Source organism: Danio aesculapii, chromosome 10 (genome assembly GCF_903798145.1).
Source record: "Danio aesculapii chromosome 10, fDanAes4.1, whole genome shotgun sequence".
NCBI lineage: Eukaryota > Metazoa > Chordata > Actinopteri > Cypriniformes > Danionidae > Danio > Danio aesculapii.
The window spans coordinates 18239594-18259985 of record NC_079444.1 but is presented as its reverse complement, the minus strand read 5'-3'; the positions used below and the strand labels follow the sequence as shown (position 1 = coordinate 18259985).

Genomic DNA, 20392 nt, shown 5'->3' with positions numbered 1-20392 from the left:
CTGCATGAGGTCGATATAATTAATTGCAGATGACTTTTGGCTACGGATAGGTGTATTTATCATGATGAAGATAAGCAAATGCTTTGTAATGAGGACAAAGTTTGGTTGTATTGTTTTTTAATATATACAGTATATATTGAGACTATGATGTCAATGTCTAAAGATTAAGCGAACTCATGCTTTTGCTATCTTCTCATTCTGCTATGTCTCTATCTATCTATCTATCTATCTATCTATCTATCTATCTATCTATCTATCTATCTATCTATCTATCTATCTATCTATCTATCTATCCATCCATCCATCCATCCATCCATCCATCCATCCATCCATCCATCCATCCATCCATCCATCCATCCATCCATCCATCCATCCATCCATCCATCCATCCATCCATCCATCCATCCATCCATCCATCCCTCCATCTATCTATCCATCCATCCATCCATCCATCCATCCATCCATCCATCTCTATCTATCTATCTATCTATCTATCTATCTATCTATCTATCTATCTATCTATCTATCTATCTATCTATCTATCTATCTATCTATCATCTATCTATCTATCTATCTATCTATCTATCTTTTTTTTCTTTCTTTCTTTCTTTCCACAGGAGCAGCGCAGGATCTTGGACTTGGGTATTACTGGACCAGAGGGACATGTCCTCAGTCGTCCAGAGGAGGTAAATGGCAGTGAATTCTGGGAAAAGATTTTCCATTTTCCCTTTAGAAGGAGTCTTGGTTTGTTCTGCAAACATTTGTAATGATTTGGTTTCTCCATTATTCAGGTGGAGGCGGAGGCAGTGAACCGCTCCGTAACAGTAGCCAATCAGACCAACTGCCCACTTTACATCACTAAGGTTATGAGCAAGAGTGCCGCTGATGTCATCGCCCAGGCCAGGAAGAAAGGTGAGACGCAAAACAGTAAGAGAAGGCTGTGTTTCATTCTGAAGGCCTTCCACTCACAAGATTGAGTGCTTTGAAGGGTGTAGAGGACGGAAGAAACCTGTTCCTTTGTCTCACAATTACACATGCACAAAGAATCATTGTCATTGTCTAACCTTTGACATCCTTTATTTCGAAGCACCTTTTGGAATGACTGTTCAGTATGGCAGTCATGTTTTTACTTAGAATTACCCATTGGCTTTATCAGGACAGCATGGTTGCCTCACAGCAAGAAGGTTTCTGGTTTGAGAGCTGCCTGGACCAGGAGGTCTTTCTATACGGGGTTTGCATGTTCTCCCTGTGTCTGTGTTAGTTTTCTACAGGTGCTTCAATGTCCTACACAGTCTAAAGACGTGATATAGATGAATTGTACAATGGCCAAGAGCTTAACATGCTGCAAATTAAGAAAACACGTGCAATTACAATAACTAAAGGATCTTCATCAGTTTGACAGCACATGTGCTCCAAATCGTCACAACGTGAATACATTTTTAAAAAAACATATTTTTTTCTCACAATGCAAACAATTAATAAAAGCGCTGCATTTTCTCACAGCACAAACAGTTTACAACCCCCCCCCCCCCCCCCCCATGCAATTTTCACATAATACGGAACACAATACACACACAACGGAAATGTTTCAAGGGGACTCAAAAATGTGACGGATGCTGCTGTCCAGTGACTATTGCTCAGTGTAGTTGCAGGTGATCTTTGAAAGGTGAGTTTTTTTTTGTTTATTTTAATATCCAGTTTCTCGTGTCTTTAGAATTTATTAGCCTTTATAACCATAACCTAAATAGCTGAGTCTGTCACATAATAGAGTTAGCTTGAAACATTTCCATTGTAAGCTGAGTCTGTCACATAATAAAGTTAGCTTGTAACATTAGCATGATTTTGGCTACCGTCAACCCCCACCCCCTATCACTGAACGTGAGTTACAGATGAGTGGGCGGGTCATTTTGCTTTTTGACAGTTTTTGGATCGCTTTTGGGCTGGAATCAGTCAGCTACATCTGGCAACACTGTGAGGATTTGCAGCATGTGTGCTGTCAAAATTACGAAAATATCTTACCCCAATTTGCTGACGTTTTTTGTAATTGCATGTTTTCTTAAGTTGTAGCCTGTTAAGCTTTCTCAGCCACCGTAGAGTTGGTTACATTTAAATTGTGTGTGAATGGGAGAGTGTGTGGGTGTTTCCCAGCACTGAGGGTTATGGCTGGAATGGCATCTGCCAGTAAAACATATGCCAGAGTTATTGGCTGTGGCTATCCCTGATAAAACAGGGAATAAGATTAAAGAGAGTGAGTGAGTGAGTGAGTGAGTGAGTGAGTGAGGTGGTTTGAAATACAGCAACAATCAAAAAATCTAACTTTATGAATGACTTAGGAAACGCCTAACTTTCATTTAAAAATGATTTTTTTCAACATTTTGCCCATTTGTCCTGAGCCCCCTTTCCATTTGGAATAAACATGCATTGCCACTGATCTGACCACCAGTGTTCGTCTGAGACACTTAATTGGCATAATTGGCATTTCCTCCATGATTTTGCTTAAAATGAATGCAAATCTTTATATCAAATTCCTGCAAAGAAGAAAGAAAATGACCTGCAGTTGCTGCCTTGTAGCCACACTTCAGGGCCTTTTGTCCCTTTGTATTTTTGAAAAGCTTTTAGTTTGCATACAGGCAACAACTTTGTTAAAATGATCCCATTTGGGTCTTCAAATTGACTAATTCCTCCTTTTCACACTACAGGGATGTATGGGTCACGCTGACCTGATCATCACATATCACATCCTTGATATAACATATCACATCTTTTGCTCACTCAAGTTCATTATATGAGCGGTATATGCAGTAGCGCAGTGGGTAGCGATGTCGCCTCAAAGCAAGAAGGTCGCTGGTTCATGCCTCAGCTGGGTCAGTTGGCATTTCTGTGTGGAGTTTGCATGTTCTCCCAGTGTTGGCGTGGGTTTCCCCCAGGTGCTTAGGTTTTCCCCACAGTACATACAGCAGATCCTTTTCTTGCTTCTTGGCATGTGTCTGTTTGACACAAGAAGATGACAAGTCTTGTTTGAGCATGGTTTATTGCATCATTGTATTGTTACAGTGTAATGTTTAGACTGTGTATTCAAAATGGTGCCTCCTGTGTTGTTAATGCATTGCCTAGTTACACATGCTGTGGCAATTCTCTATAAACCAATGACAATCCTATGCAAGTCTAGCTCCATCCTTTTAGTATTGTACTGTTGTGCTAGGTAACATTTAGACCCTATGGTACAATTGGCTATTTTGATACCTTTGACAGTGGAAATGGAAATAAATGGCTACCTTGTTGTACTGTGCCAAACCGTACCACTTATTGGAAACAGGCCTTTAAAAACACTGTGATCTCCATGCCAGGCCTGTAGTTGGTAGTGTTGCACTTGGTAGCACAACCAGATCTGTAGTCAACTATTTGATTTTGGTTGTCGAGTACTTACATGTGCCTAAAGATACGTAATATGCATTTGCAAGATGTCACTGTTTTCACTAAATGATCATTTTTAGTTAACGGTATATGTAAGAATTTTGATTTGCTAGAACTTTATTATGTCTGGTCTTTCGGTATAATCTCAGAAAATGTTTAAAAAGCACAGACAGAGGGTGTTTCCAAACAAAAACACTGTTTTTAAATGTACCTGGACCAATGTGGACGCCGCTTCAATAAATTCTTCAAGGAGCCCAAAGCTCATGGAAACATTCAGGGTTGAATTACCAACATGCAAGGATGTTCAGAGGTGGTTTTATCGAATCCCACTCTCTGCACACTATTAAAAGGACATATTAAAAGTCTGGACAAGCGAGCCAGGTTTTATGAGCCGGGATGCACTGCAAAGAAAAAAAAAAGAAAAAAGGAAAGCATGCTATGACTCAGCTGTTCTTGGCTAGACGGCCTGAAATGACATCATAGTGGTCAGGCTCCAGAATTAGGCAAGGGAATTACAGTGAAATTACACAGGCTGTTCCTAATTCGGTATCTTTGAACCATTTAGGCACCGTGGTGTATGGAGAGCCAATCACAGCGAGTATTGGCACGGATGGATCGCACTATTGGAGCAAGAACTGGGCCAAGGCTGCCGCCTACGTCACGTCTCCACCCTTGAGTCCAGATCCCACTACACCAGACTATCTCAACTCACTGCTGTCCTGGTAAAAGCACTCACTCAGGACTATTAGTATTCATTTAAAAATATAATAATACAGTGAAAAGAATTACAAATTAATATTAAAAGTAAAAAATAAAATGATTAAATCATTTATACTATTTATTTTTCTTAAAAACAGAATAATACAATTATTAATATTAATATAAATAGAATAATATTATTATACAATAATACAATTATAGAATTATATTTTAATTGAGGAAATGATCATTAATGATCATTATCTGTATTCTATAGCATTGTTTTTTAATGATAATAAAAAGAAAGTAAAGAAATAATATACATAATGACAACAATAATTTTAATAACAATAATAATGAAAAACTACATTAAAATATGTTTAGAAATACAATTAAAACAATAATAAAAATGAAAACAATAATTATACAATGCATAAATAGTGCTTACAACAATAATATTATTTAATATTTTTATTAATACATTTTATTCTAAAAAAACCCCACAAAGAATATTATTTTATTTTTATTTTTATTTTTTATTAGTTATTATTATCCAAAGTAGTACTTATTTTATATTAAAGGGCACCTATGATGAAAATCATCATTTGGAAGCTGTTTGGACAGAACTGTGTGTAGGTATAGCGTGTCCACAGTCATATTGGGTTGATAGAAACACAATAAGTCTCTATTTTTTAAAATAGACGTTAAAATACAATCCAAATCCCTCTCATTTTGAGGCCCGCTGCAACATGACGTAGGAGTGCGGTTTCTCCACCCACCAAATTGATTGACAGCTGCGTATTAACACGTCTCCGTAGTAACACGTATAACCATATCCACAAGACAGGACAAGCAACTGGGATTAAAAGATCTGTTCAGCTCTCTGTGATCATCAATCATCGTCAAATTAATAAGTTTTACAAGTTTAAAACATTTTTAAAACAGTGCATGTTTGTGATGAATTACAGCGATTTTACCGTCTTTATAACCACAGCCGTATGTCAGTACAGTTATAAAAGAAGACACTTCAATCTCAGGTTGTAGACATTAAATCAGGATTATTTTGTGCATTAACATAATGTATATCCATACAGAAGTGGATATTAACGTGTATCCTGTCACATTTGCCGTGCAAAAACAGTGCAGAGTAAAATGCATGTGCTGTATGTGTGTGTCTGTGTGTGCGTGAATGTTGTAAAGACATTGTGTGTAACTGTAGTATTTCTCACAAACGAGATCGGCTTCCTTCATGTCTGCCACTGTGCTTTTTATCTTACGCAGCAGAAGATTAAGGCACACTCTGACAGACACGTGGGAACGGTGGGTGGGGAGAACCAGCATTAAAGGCACAGGCAACAAAAACAGCTACATTGTTTTCAGAGCAGAAAGTCCAATATTCTGAAAAGTGTAATAAATAATCTGATGGGTGTTTTGAGCTGAAACTTTACAGACACATTCTGGAGGCACAAAAGACTTCGCTTAAATCTTGAAAAAGGGGTAAAATAGGTGCCCTTTAAAATAATAAGTCAGTAAAATAATAAGTTTGAAAAACGGTTTATTTTAGTTCGTTTAGAATTGGAATTTACAGTTTTGTTTTATTTTGTTTTACATTTTTGTACCAAGCAGTTAAAGTACATGTTTTATGTTTTGTCCTAAACTAATGATATTTGTGTCCTCACAGTGGGGATCTGCAGGTAACAGGAAGTGCTCACTGCACCTTTAACACATCCCAGAGAGCTGTGGGTAAGGATGACTTCACCCTCATCCCTGAGGGCACCAATGGCACTGAGGAAAGGATGTCCATCATCTGGGACAAATGTGTGGTAAGACACAAATGCTAACTTGAAAACATTAAGTGCTGACATTTAATCACAAACTGCCACAGCACACCATCTACTCCTCCTTCAGTCGCATAAACACAATTAGTCGGTAGTCATGAGAGTCTAAATAGTTCCAGTCGAACAGACAGGCACACTTCAGTGGACACAAACACAATCTAGACCAACTGTCATCTCTCCCTGTGGTCTCCGTCGCCTCTAGGTAACAGGAAAAATGGATGAAAATCAGTTTGTGGCTGTCACCAGCACCAACGCTGCTAAAATATTCAACCTCTACCCGCGCAAGGGCCGCATTGCTGTGGGCTCAGATGCCGATCTTGTTCTGTGGGACCCAGATGTTACGAAGATCATCTCAGCCAAGAGCCACAATCTGGTGAGTTCTGCTGTCACGTAAAGTTGAAGTCAAAATTATCTTTTTTTTTTTATATATTTCCCAAATGATGATTAACAGAGCAAGGAATGTTTTACAGTATTTCCTATAATATTTTTTCTTCTGGAGAAAGTTTTATTTGTTTTATTTCAGCTAGAATAAAAGCAGTTTTTATAAAGAAAAAAACAACATTTTAAGGTGAAAATTATTAGCCCTCTTAAGCAATATTGTTTTTTCAATTGTCTACAGAACAAACCATCGTTATACAATGACTTGCCTAATTACCCTAACTTGCCTAAATAACCTAATTAAGCCTTTGATTACACTTTAAGCTGAATACTAGTATCCTAGTATTAAATTATCATTCATATCTTAGAGATGTCAATGTCAATTTTATTTATATAGTACTATTTATTACAACCAGAGGTTGACCAATGTTCTGCACTGTACAAATCAAAACATATAAAAAACAAATATATATATAAAATTATAAAATTATTGCTAAAACAGACAATTTTCACTGATAAAATGCCAAATCAAAGATGTAAGTTTTTAACCTAGATTTAAAAACAGACAGGGATGAAACAGATCTGATACAGAGGGGCAGAGCATTCCACAGCCTAAGACCTGCTTCTGGAAAAGCACTGTCATCTCTGCATTTCAGCCTCGACTTAGGGATGCATAAGTCTCAGTCTCTGGTTAGATGACCAAAGAGACCGACCAGGCTGATGCTCAATTAAAATATCTGACAGATAAGAAGGTGCCAGGCCATTTAGAGATTTAAAAACCAAGAGGAGCATTTTAAAAGTGACTTGATAGTGCACAGGCAGCCAGTGCAAAGAGCGTAAAACTGGTGTAATGTGCTCATGTTTCTTGGTACCTGTTAAAAGCCTTGCAGCAGCATTTTGAACTAATTGTAACCGGGATAAGGTTTTCTGACTAATCCCAAAGTATAATGAGTTACAATAGTCCAATCTAGTGGTAATAAAAGCATGGATTATTTTTTCCATTTTTTTTCTGGATAAAATAGATTTGACTATTTTTAAAAGTCGAAGCTGAAAGAAGCAGGATTTGACCACTGCATTTATCTGTTTGTCAAAACTCAAGTCATCATCTAGAATAACACCAAGATTTTTTACCCAGGGCTTCATAGAAAAACTTGAAATTTTTCTAGATTATCGGTGCTCTGGAAGAGTTTGACGGTTCGAACAAAATCATTTCATCACTAAAACTGTCAATGAATCATATGAGGCAGAATTGTTCAGTTCAGTTACCTACTGTAAATAATATGCTGTACCAAACAGAAACAAATGATAGTAGATAACAGCAAAAACAAGGTGTTACGCATTTAAAATACTATAGTAATGTATAGTAAAGGGAAATATTTACGAATAAGCATTACATTACATTAACTTACATATTGTAGTATCATTAATAACTATCATGAAATAATAGTAATTACCGTAGTATACTTTAGCCTTTACTACAGCACCAAAAAGTTTGTTGTCAACTATTGTAAAACAGGAAGAAGAAATCATCATTCTCGCCATCATATGGATTTACCTTCATCGGCTAGACACCGGCCTCACAGCTCCGTGAATGTTGGTGCTGTCTCTTATTGATCTGCGATCGGTAATTGTAGCTTGCATGGACGCTACTGCGCTACTTGACTAAAAAAATAGCTTCGCTACTGAAAAGGTACTGCATTTATAAAGTAGCGACGTTACCGCCACGCTACTGAGAAATGTAGTTAAGCTAGTAGCGACGCAACTGCCTAACACTGGTAACGATGAACCGCAAACCATGTGAAAATTGATTCAAATATGTGACGATTCAAATCAGTTTGAGATGCCAAACAGTTCAAAGAGTCAGAGTTCACACTGCATGATTTTCAAAGTCCAAAGATCGCAATAGACCCTTTTCACATTTCTGGGTTTCAGAAATGTGATAGCTGGATAAACTTAGAGCACAGTGAATGGGAGAGTACAACAAATATTTTTTTACAATCCCATTTGCTGAGATAATAAAAGAAATACTCCACGATGGTGTTATAAAGACTTTCAGCAAAAGGTAAAAACAGAGACTGATAAAGGCAGCCAGAGGAGAGAATAACATCAATACTCTCAGCCCCATAGACGCTGCCTTACAAACACCTCGCATAAACGATAATTAATTTTTTGTAATTTGATGCAAAGCGGATATAATACATACATAAACACATATAAATGTTCATACGTTTAAAACAATTTAAATATTAAAAACTCTTAAGGGTTTAACATTATGATGATCGTTAAACGTGTTATAACAGTCTTGTGTAAAGGGTCCATTGTTTTCACTGTGCATGACTATCTAGGGTGGCGTTCAGTTGCTGCTGTGTTCACACTGCACTATGGATCAGTGACAGGAAGATACACACTGCATGACTACGACAAAAAACAATCCCAGACTACTCTGTCTATCTTCCAAACGCATGTGAGAAGTGATGAGAATATAACTCAAACTCACATGTTATCTCAGAGTTGGGATTGGAGGTCAATATATAATTTTGCGATGTTGCTGCGGCTAATGCTTCTACCTTTTTTCTTTTTAATGCTACTTATTTATTTGGATCTTGTGGTCTATAACTCCTCCACAAACTCTGCTTTCTGATTGGCTGTAGGTCATTGGCGATGTGTTTTTCATGCTTTGACATGTATGATTTCGCTGATAGGTCCTTATATTTAGCATGCCAAATATTTGACAGGTGTTGTTGGTGACAGCGATTCTCTTTTGTTCTCTTTAACTTCACAACAGTTAGAAAAGTAAAGCGCTCTCAGTTGCCCTTAGCTGTTCATTTAAAGAAGAGAACTGCCTAAAAGCGTGCTATTGAATGGAAATATATAGAGGTACTTAGGTCTCTGCAGTGCATGATTCACTGCTCCACATTATTGATTGTGTTTAAGTGTTGTGGTGAAACGTACTTCTGTCAGTGTAGTGTAGCAGTGGTTTGCACAGTCCTGACCAGTGAACACTGGTTATGTTGACCAAATGTTGGGTGTGGGCTTACTCATGCGGTGATGTCATTCTCAGCTCTGCTGGGTAATTGATGTCTCCCTCCTGGTTTGGAGGAGGAACAGAAACACAACGGCATCAGGAATCTAATTTTAATGTCTAACGTTTATGTTTGCGGGCTAAGAGAATGTTGGCTCTCCAGGGTTGTGCTGTTTTGTCTAGTGGATATTATGTTTATTCTAGAGCTAAACATCTTAAAACCTAGATTTATGTTATTAGTAAAACTAGGATAAATATTATATGTTAAAGATAAATTGTGAATTGTGTGTTAGTATAATGTAAATATTAATACATTAGTGTGTTGGTCAAATATGAAAAGGGGTTTATAGGCAGGCATTGTCTTGTCAGGCATATGTAGAACTTAGGCATGGGACGATAACTGTTCAAGGTATACCGCAGTTTGGAAAAGTCAAGGTTTTAAAACCGCTAAAACTTTCTGTTATAACGTTCCTACGGTACATGTATGAGTTTTGTTTGTTGTTGTTTTTTAGGACAACAGTATCTCCAGCAGAAAAGATATTCAAAGATACTGTTTTAACATGTAAATAAATCAGTGTTTTTGATACAAATGAAGACAGCAGAAGTCAATGATTCATTTGAATTATTTAGCCTGACATGTTTAGCTACTGCTCCAAAATATTTTAAATGTTTCACAATATAATATATACTGTGTTCAAAGTGGAAAAATGTTTTATTTTTTTACCCAGACATTTAAAAAGAATATATTTTTGAGCAGTAATCACAATACCGTGATTTTTTTTTATCCAAGGTTATCATACCATCAGAATTATATAGTATACCAGCCCATGCCTAGTAGAACTATAATAATATTAGCACTTATTAAAGATTCTATTTAATTGTTGCACTGTAGACCAAAAGTATGAGTAATTTGACATTTTAAATCTTTATATCATTATGCTTCAAACCACTAGGTTTTCTCAAATATGTCAGTTTTTTGAGAGTGTTGTTTAATTTGTACATAAGTATGTATAGGGTGGGCCATTTATATGGATACACCTTAATAAAATGGGAATGGTTGGTGATATTAACGTCCTGTTTGTGGCACATTAGTATATGTGAGGGCTCAAACCTTTCAAGATCGGTGGCCATTTTGAAGTCGCCATCTTGGATCCAACTTTTGTTTTTTGAATAGGAAGAGGGTCATGTGACACATCAAACTTATTGGGAACTTCACAAGAAAAACAATGGTGTGCTTGGTTTTAATGTAACTTTATTATTTCATGAGCCCCCTCACATATACTAATGTGGCACAAACAGGACGTTAATATCACCAACCATTCCCATTTTATTAAGGTGTACCCATATAAATGGCCCACCCTGTATTACACTGAATGAAGATCAAACTTTAAGTCACCCATATTTTTATATTTTTTTTTACAAATTTGTTTTTTACACATTTAATTCACTTACTATGAATTTAAAATCATCTTTTTTACCCATAAACACTACATTATAGCCAGGTATGATAGGTATACAATTGTCTAATATTGATCGGTTTGCTGTGTAGTGATTACTTTTAAAATATATTAATTCAATCATTCATTTTCCTTCGACTTCCTTTGAGTTTATTCACTAGAGGTCACCACAGCAGAAATTATCCAGCATATGTTTTACACAGCGGATACCCTTCCAGCTGCAACCCACTACTGGGAAACATCCATACACACTCATTGACACACATACACTATGAGCCACCGTGTCGCCCTAAATATATTCATATTTTACGTTAATGTTTTATTTAAATTGTAAAATTAAAGTAGAATCAGGGAAAAAAAATGTCCCCAATTGTGAAAAGAGAAGATTATTTATTTAAAGTATGTATTAGCTGAAAGTATACTGCCTTTTTTAAATGATGGGTTTGTAAAAGTTTAAAGAATATCTTACATTTATTCAGCAAAGATGCATTAATGGAATATGTGTGTGCATGGTTTATCAGAGTCAGTGAATAACCTCTGCTGATTTTAGGTCTTGTGGGACACTCTGTATTGCTTTTAGGAAACCGCCAGTAGCATTTAGAAGGGTGGTCACACTTTAGCCAACACACACACACTCACACACACACACATTCTGTAAACCGTTATATATTTCCTCCTTCATTCCCTCCCTTTCATTTACAACATGCCTTGCTTTCTCTCTACTGCATTTCTGAACCTCCAGAAGAACAGCAGTGTTTGTGAAATGATTTCTGACCTCATAAGCAGCAAAAAGTTCACGTTCAGAAAATGATGTTCTTGTTCTGTGAGCTGACGCTAGGTTACATGAGATATACAGTCAAGCCCGAAATTATTCAAACCGCTGACTCACCTAAAGTTTTTTTGTTTGTTTTTGACCGGAAATGACACAGACTTTTCCCAAAAGGTGATGAGACGATTTACATGTGGCATCATTGTGGAGAAAGTATATATTTCTCAGGTTTTATTTACATTTGAACAAAGAATGGCATGTCCAAAAATGATTCAAACCCTTTGCAAACTGTCAAAGTCAATGGGAAAATCCAAAGTTCTAAACCATTGCAAATACCTGCAGTCCAAACTGTTCTACGCTGAAAACCCTAATAAGTTGACTGAACTAAAAACTTGCATATTTAAGTTTATTTAACTTGCCGGTTTTGTAGACTATACTTAAATTGTTCAGTTCACCAAACAGTACTGTTTGGTGAACGGAACAATTTAAGTATAGACTCCATTACTCAATTAAATTGAGGCAATGAGTTTACTCAATTAATTTAGTTCAGTCAACTTATTACGGTTTCCCAGAGATGGGTTGCTGCTGGAAAGGCATTCGCTGCGTAAAACAAATGCTGGATAAGTTGGCGGTTCATTTCGCTGTGGCAACCCCGGATTGATGAAGGGACTAAGCCGAAAACAAAATGAATGAATGAACTTATTAGGGTTTTCAGGTGTGTGTGTGTGTATATAATATATATATATATATATATATATATATATATATATATATATATATATATATATATATATATATATATATATATATATATATATACACACACACACACATACATATAGATATATAAATATATATATATATATATATATATATATATATATATATATATATATATATATATATATATATATATATATATATATATATATATATATATATATATATATATATATTTGTGTGTGTGTGTATATATATAATCAGTATGTAATCAGTGTTTCCACTAGGATTTTTTACACAGATCTACCAACTAACTGTACCGATTTTTTCTGCTCGTGCACAAAACTTCTTGCACGCCCCCTTAATTATGAGCCGCTTTAAGAGCGTGCAGATCTTTTTGTGCGCTCTCAAATAAACGCTGCTGAGGTGCAATGTAGTGCGTTTATGTAACGAGTATGTCTCCTTTATTAGATTTGCTAGGAATATTTATGAATGCCTCCGGTATTAATGCGTCCTGAAATAAAGTAAAATGGCTATACGTCGTGTTTGCTGGCCTCACGCATCACGCACCTGTCACAATCAGCCAGCCAGTCAGTCAGTCAGTCAGTCAGTCAGCACGTAACCTTAAAGGCTTAAACAAATGACGCACAGCACTACTACGGTTACAGAAAAGTTTGCGCTGTTCACTTACCTTTTAATACATTTTGGTGCGATTATCACCCGCTATTTAAAAAATAGAATGTTTTGAATGAGAAGCTGTAATGTAGCTGTGGCGGGATGAATCTTGGCGTGGCGCCCCACCATGGAAGAATGAATGTAGCGGAAACCATGTATATATATATATATATATATAAGCCATATATAAGCTATTCTGATTTAAAAAAGACCTTGCACTTAAAAGGTTGCACATTTTAGAATTTTACAGTCAAGTCTATATTTGTGAAAATGACCTATTTTTTCAAACAATTAGGATTAGGAACAACTAGGATTTTGAGCTCACTACACTTGAAATCTTAAATTTATGCATTTTCATGGTACATAAGTGAAATTAACTCATATTTTTTAAGTTATAGGACCAAAATGCAAAATTTTAAGTTATGTTCAATCAACTTTACTTAATTAAGTAAAGACAAGATTAGGGTTTACAGTGTAAAGCATTCAGATTACCCTGATTCATTGGGAACAGCTATTTGATGCCGCAGTGGACAAACACACCAGCTCGTGTTTACATCTGAGAAGGTGCTTTTGACATTTTGTATACTTGTATACTCAACCTTTAAATGCTTCTATTAAAATATTATTATTCTCTTCACAATCCTGCTAGCCTTTGATATTTACAGTAAAATGCCTTCATTTGTGTGAGGAGTTTTGCCATTTTGAGTGTCATTTGGACATCCTGCCAATGAGCCACTGAACCATCATTTATCATTAACCGATTAATCGATTACTTGATCGTTGATTTAAACAACAATCGATCTTGGAGGGCTGTGGAAACTTATGTCACTGCATGGTGGTCTGTTTTTTGTTTTGCAGGCAGTGGAGTACAACATCTTTGAGGGTATGGAGGTGCGTGGAGTGCCCCTAGTGGTCATCAGTCAGGGCAAGATCGTGCTGGAGGAAGGAACCCTGCACACCACTGAGGGGTCCGGACGCTTCGTATCCCGCAAACCCTTCCCTGACTACGTTTACAAGAGGATAAAGGCTCGCAGCAGGGTGAGTTACACACATTAAACTAAATATTTATCCATAACAAAAATATATGCTGTTTATTCTGTAAATGCTGTTTTTGATTCATTAGATTTCAATTAATGTAAATGTTTATTAATGTTTATTTATTCATCCATTCATTCATTTTCTTTTCAGCATAGTCCCTTTATTAAACTGGGGTCACCACAGCGGAATGAACCACCAACGTTTATGTTAATTTACATGTTTACATTTGCAAAATCTTATATATTTACATCATTTACTTACAATCTTACAATACAAAAGATTTTTATATTGTTGTTATTAGCATTTTATTCTAAGTATAATATATTATAATTTATAAATAATAATAATATAGAATGTTATATGAATAATCAATTGTTTAAAATTTATATATATATATTTTTTTAATTTATTTATTTTTATTTACTTTTTTTAACTATTCTTTACAAATAATCTTTAGTAATATTAGCATTTCTTTTTATCATTGCATTCACTATTTCTATATTATAATTAATTGAATTATTGAAAATATTATTTGTTGCACTGTGGTGTTTTAGCTTGCTGAACTGCGAGGCGTCCCGCGGGGTCTGTACGACGGGCCGGTCTGTGAAGTGTCAGTGACGCCCAAAGCTGTGACCCCTGCTTCCTCTGCTAAAACCTCTCCTGCCAAGCAGCCCGGGCAACCCGTCCGCAACCTGCACCAGTCCGGCTTCAGCCTCTCTGGTGAGTGCGCACTTCACAACAACACACATTACGCAAGCCAATAGAAATCATTTATCCAATTAGACAAAATTATTGTACATTCTATCTAATATTACAGTAATTAAATCCATTTTAAACTAACATAATTTTATGCTACATTTGTTGAACAACCTAATAATCAAGGATTTTATTTTAGTAGCTTTTCTGTACTCATTTTAAGTTACAATAAGTTTTTTTTGTTTTAAAAATGTATTAATGTTTTAACATTTTCCATGTTTATTTTGATTTTAGGTCATGTTTTCTGTGTTTTAGTGATTTTTTTTTTTAAAGAATATCTATTTAAATGTATTAATTGTAGCAAATCAAGTAAGACTAAATGAAAGTGAGAAATATTTGCTTGGCAGCCAGACAAAATGCAGTAATTTATAAAATATATACTGTTGAAATCAGAATTATTAGCCCCCCTGAATTATTAGCCCCCCTGTTTATTTTTCCACAATTTCTGTTTAACTGAGAGATTTTTGTTCAAGACATTTCTAAACATAATAGTTTTAATGACTCATTTCTAATAACTGATATATTTTGTCTTTGCCATGATGACAGTAAATAATATTTGACTAGATATTTTTCAAGACACTTCTATACAGCTTAAAGTGACATTTAAAGGCTTAACTAGGTTAATTAGGTTAACTAGTTACAAAGTTATTGTATATCGATGGTTTGTTCTGGAGACTATCGAAAAAATTATCTTAAAGGGGCTAATAATTTTGACCTTAAAATGGTTTTTGAAAAATGTAAAACTTTCATTTTAGCCAAAATAAAACAAATAAGACTTTCTCCAGAAGAAAAAAAATATTTTTAGACATACTGTGAAAATGTCATTGCTCTGTTAAACATCATTTGAGAAGTATTAAAAAAATAAATAAATAAAAGGAGCTAATAGGGGATCTAATAATTCTGACCTCAACTGTATATTTTATTATTTAATGTATTAAAATACTTTATTAATTTGATTGTATGTATTTAATTTATTGGCTAATCTGTACCATTGTTCATTTATTATCATTTAGGTAATATTGTTTTTTTTTTTACAGTTATATATTCAAATAGTTTGATCAGTTTTGATCATTCTAAAGATTTTTAGTTGTATTAACATTAGTTGTATTTATTTAGGGTTGTTATTTTTAATAACTTTTGGGTTTTTTTAAGTTTGTGTATTTAGTTTGCAATAATTTTATTGTCATCATAATAAATAAATCAAAATTAGAAATGTTCTATGGTCGCTAACTGAAAATATTAGTATCACTAACTGTTGTATTTTTTATCAAAAGCTTAAATTAGTTGACGTTGTAATATCTTCTGTTTTTATTCTAATTACAGTTAAAGTTTTAGTAACTTTGTTGTGTTTTAGGCCCTGTCCACACAATCTTTTTTCAAAACTGCACATTTTTCAACAAGATTTCTCTGTTTGTCCACACAAAAAATGGAGTATCAGGTGACTGAAACAGAAACTTTATGAAAACTGAAAAGATTTTCTAAAACTCTGGGTACAGTGTGGTCATGTGGACAATTCAACCGGCGTTTTTGCCTCATGATGTTAGCGCGAGCCAAAGACACAGGCAAATTTCGAACGTTCACAGCAAATTTGTATTCAAAATTGTTCGACCGCAGGACGCCAATCCGCCTCTGTTCTCACATTTTTGTTGACTTGTTTGAAATTTACTCGCAAAAATACTTGATTCCCAATTTGGTGTGAACCCAGCATAAAACTCATTGTCTCCACCTGTTGGTTCAGTGTGCCCTTAACGTGCATTTTTGCATTGTCATGTGAAAGGAGGTTTTTAAAAATGAAAGCAGGGAAACCTGTGAGTACTTGTGTACATGACCTTCGCCAATTTTGCAATTTTCAAAAATGTATCTCATTTCAGGTGCTCAAGTTGATGACAACATCCCTCGTCGCAACACCCAGCGCATCGTGGCGCCCCCTGGTGGCAGAGCCAACATTACCAGCCTGGGCTAAACCCGTCCTCCAGCCCACAGGAGAGCAGGGCGTTGGGGGAGAGAGGTGTCAATAAACGAAGGTGTTTGCCCAAACCACCGTATCAAATCACGAACTGAACCCTCCACAGGGCCTATGATTCTGCACTCTCGACTCTCCCAACCCCTGATCTTTCATCCTCATTCCCATTGTTTTCCCTTTCCCAACCCTACACCACTTCCTAAAGGAGACATCTAGACAAGAAAAAAAAAAAGAGTATTCGCCTCATATGAAGAGAGAAGGAAAGAAATCCACCATCCACATTTGAGCACTTCTGATTGTATGATTTTTATACTGTACCTTCTACCCGCCACGAGTCATGGTATTATTTTTGTATTTAACTTTATTTGCTTTTTTTGGAAATCAGAGGGATCAAGTGTGTGTACTAGAAGCTGTTTACTCATTAACAAGAGCAAGGGTTTAGCATACTGAGTTTCTTATGTCATCGTTTGTGGCTAGAAGTCAATTAAATTAGGAATTTATTTGATTTTTTTAGGATTTTTTTATACAATTTGTACTCAGTTTACATCAGTGTCAGCATCAGGTTATATTCCACCCGTGCCCTTTTCCTTGGCATTCAGTGCGATCATTTCTGTACCAGTCAAAAAAAGGAAGCTTTTCCAGTGGTCGCTAATTAAAAACCATGTGTCGTTTCACAACCAGAGATATTAAATTAAGCCTGTTAATGTTATTGAAGAAGAAACCGCATGTAAAAACAAGCAGCTTAGCAACGTTGGAGAAAATGAGAAGAGCGCAAGTCATTCTAGCTGGAAAAAAAAAACATCCTTGTTTTGGCTTCTAACTCTTTTTTTGGGGGGGGATCGAGCTGCTTTCTTAAAGGTTAGGAATATGAGAATGTCAAGGTTTTGTTTGGCCGTGAAGAAATGGTGAGCTGTTAATAAGAGGATTTTAGGAGGTGTTAGCTAAAGAAGACACAATGCAGAATTACTTTTTGGTTTTACGTCACTTTTAAAAAAACAGCTTGTTTGTGACGGTGTGGAACTAGTTACATTTTTACTACCAAACTAAAGCCAAGTTTAAGTTTTGACATTAAAAAAGCTGGATACATAATCTTACAAAGCATGCTCCATGTAAAAGCATACCCAGACATTTGTGCACTAGGACGATTCATTCATTTCCAGTATCTGTATATTTGCTCCAAAAGATATGAGCAAAAACATTGTTGTTTTCATTTAATACAGTTGTTGTTAGTCCTGTCACACATGCACAGCGTCCAAAAGTGCATATTCTCGTACTATAAGCTATTTGAAAAACACTATGTCACCAGAATAGTGGGTCTGAATTCATAGTATTCGAAAAACTGTAGGTGAGAAGTTCCCGGATGTCCTACAACTTCTGGAGAGATTTGGAAGTGTGCATCCCTTTACTATCATAAGGCCCTGGAAGAGAATTTGTGAGTGGGAGTGATGCCTCATTCACACTAGCAGCAGCTTTGTAGCTGCCTGTCGCTCTGGGTAGTGACCTGCTGCAAATGAAGGTCTGTGTAAGTCTGTACAGCATGAATACAACCAGACTCTGAGCAAGCTGAGAGAGGATCACGTGAGCTCTACTAGTGCTCCTATTGGCTGTCGCTCGAGAAAGTCATTCTTCATTTGCATGAAGTTGAAGGATTCTCAACTTTGTCACGGTGCTCGATACACACACCTGATCGCCAGCGGTCACTGTCACTCGCTTAGGCAGAGGTCGCCGAAAGTCATTCGCTCTCCGTTAAAATGAACAATCGCTGGTCACTTTGCCACTGGAAGTCGCTCGTAGTTAGAATGAAGCTTAAAGCAACACAACTAACTAATTGGTCATGATGTAGTGTGTCTGAATCTCATTTATACTATATATTCATACTATATAAAACATACTTTTTTTAATGGTTGTGAAGTAAGTTTAAATTCAATTGTAGTATCTGCTCGGATAGTATCCGATTTCATACAAAGCTTTGATCCTATTTTTGTTTTGTTGTTGTTCTTGCGGTGTCTTTTCCAATTGTGAATGGTTCAGTTCATTGTTCCCCCTTGTGGACAATCTAAGTAATGCATAATATACGATGAATGCTTAAACTTTACTGTATACTCCAGATTGTAACCGTACACGAGGGTCTGTATCAGCGGCGCCAGTGGCCGGTATGGTCCCCATGACAACATTTTGATGGTTGAAAGATGGAAAGGGAAGAGCAGGGGGTTGGGATTGGGAGGGTGTCATGGACTAAAGTGAAGAGCGGGGGGAACGGGGTGTCGTGGATGAAACGAAAGTAAAGACCGAGATGGGGTGGGATGTGGCGGCTTCTCGCAGATGGAAATGAAGAGGCGGTGGGGTGGTGTTGGGTGATTGGGGGCCCCAAAACGATGTGGACCCTTAGAATTTAGAATTGTCCAACCCCCCCCCGTGGCACCCCTGGTCTGTATGTAGTGTGTATAATGATTCCATATTTGGAACAGTTTTTGCGTTTATAAAAGTCCTGCAGTAAGCATATTGACCTTATTCTTCAATGCAGAAGTGCGCTCTTTTTTTTGCAAGCTGTTTTTTCAGCTGCCTATAGGAGAAATGACTCGGAATAATAAACAGCAGAAAACGGTCAAACTACTTGCTCTACAAACAAGTGTGTTCATGACTATACAGACAAAGCTGAATAATATTATAAGAAAATATCAGTTTTGCAACATCAAGCAGCGGAACGAGCTGTTTTTGAAGTCTAAAAATGAACGGAAGTGAATGATACCGGAAGTCTCCAGCCGGAAAGATTCAAATGGCTGGAGAATAAGGTCAATACAGGCAAATGCTTTGAGCTGTCATTGCACTACTTAGTTTGTCCTCAGGGTGTCAACACTAAACATGCTGTTATTTCACTGTCGAAAGAGAAATGAGGACAAAACATGAACAAAAAACTCGAAAAGCTATAGACACCAATGTTCAGACAGACTACACTATTTCTTAACAAATTTGTTCGATTCAATATTGATTCCTATAATCTTCTCGTGTCAGATCAGAACGACTGACTTCCAGAAACCTGGCTTTGTTGTCCTCAAAGAAAGTGCAAAAAAGAACGAAAACATGACAGTGAACATGTTCCCGGCTTAATAGAAGAAGACAATATGGGCTGTCAATCCTCCAAAGAGAACCTGAGGTAAAATATTGTTTGCTTATGGTTAGTTAGCATGTAGCTATTGAGGCTAACTTGCCACCACATTATTTTTTAACTGTTAAAATATCCAGCACAACCTTAGGTTAAACATCTCTGAAATTGTCTAACGGAATTAAACAGGCAAACTGGAAAGAAATGAATGTGTCTAGTGTAAATGTGTCTACTTTGAAAGGGTATATATTCAGCTGTGCGCCTATACTTATTAACTGACGTATACTTTGGAGCTAAACAACCCAAGATGGATGTTTGTGTAGATTCGGTTGGAGCGCAGTACGAATATGTCATGTGAGTTGTGAGGATTTACAAGAAACTATGCTACTTTCTATGTCAACCGATGTGCTAATGTATCTTTTTTTGTATCTTTGTAACTCCAAGCTGTGCCTGAGATGTGCTGCTCGCTCCAACATGAGCTTGCTTGTTCATGTTTTTCGTTTGAAACAATTGAAAGGCTGTTCAATTATAAATAGCCGGTAAACCGATACAAAGGTGCC

At 36.3% G+C, this 20392-nt stretch overlaps 1 protein-coding gene across 2 annotated transcripts in view; it reads left to right on the top strand.

Moving 5' to 3' along the window:
* dpysl2b (dihydropyrimidinase like 2b) overlaps positions 1-19269 on the top strand; it is a 53998-nt gene extending 34729 nt beyond the window's left edge. For both annotated transcript variants that reach the window (XM_056467554.1, XM_056467555.1), the window contains 8 exons: positions 618-686; positions 792-912; positions 3980-4136; positions 5795-5936; positions 6154-6324; positions 13831-14010; positions 14565-14730; positions 16638-19269. In XM_056467554.1, coding sequence (XP_056323529.1) covers positions 618-686; positions 792-912; positions 3980-4136; positions 5795-5936; positions 6154-6324; positions 13831-14010; positions 14565-14730; positions 16638-16729 — 1098 coding nt within the window. In that variant the 3' untranslated portion in view covers positions 16730-19269. The remainder of the gene's footprint in view (positions 1-617; positions 687-791; positions 913-3979; positions 4137-5794; positions 5937-6153; positions 6325-13830; positions 14011-14564; positions 14731-16637) is intronic.
* Positions 19270-20392: the final 1123 nt, after the last annotated feature.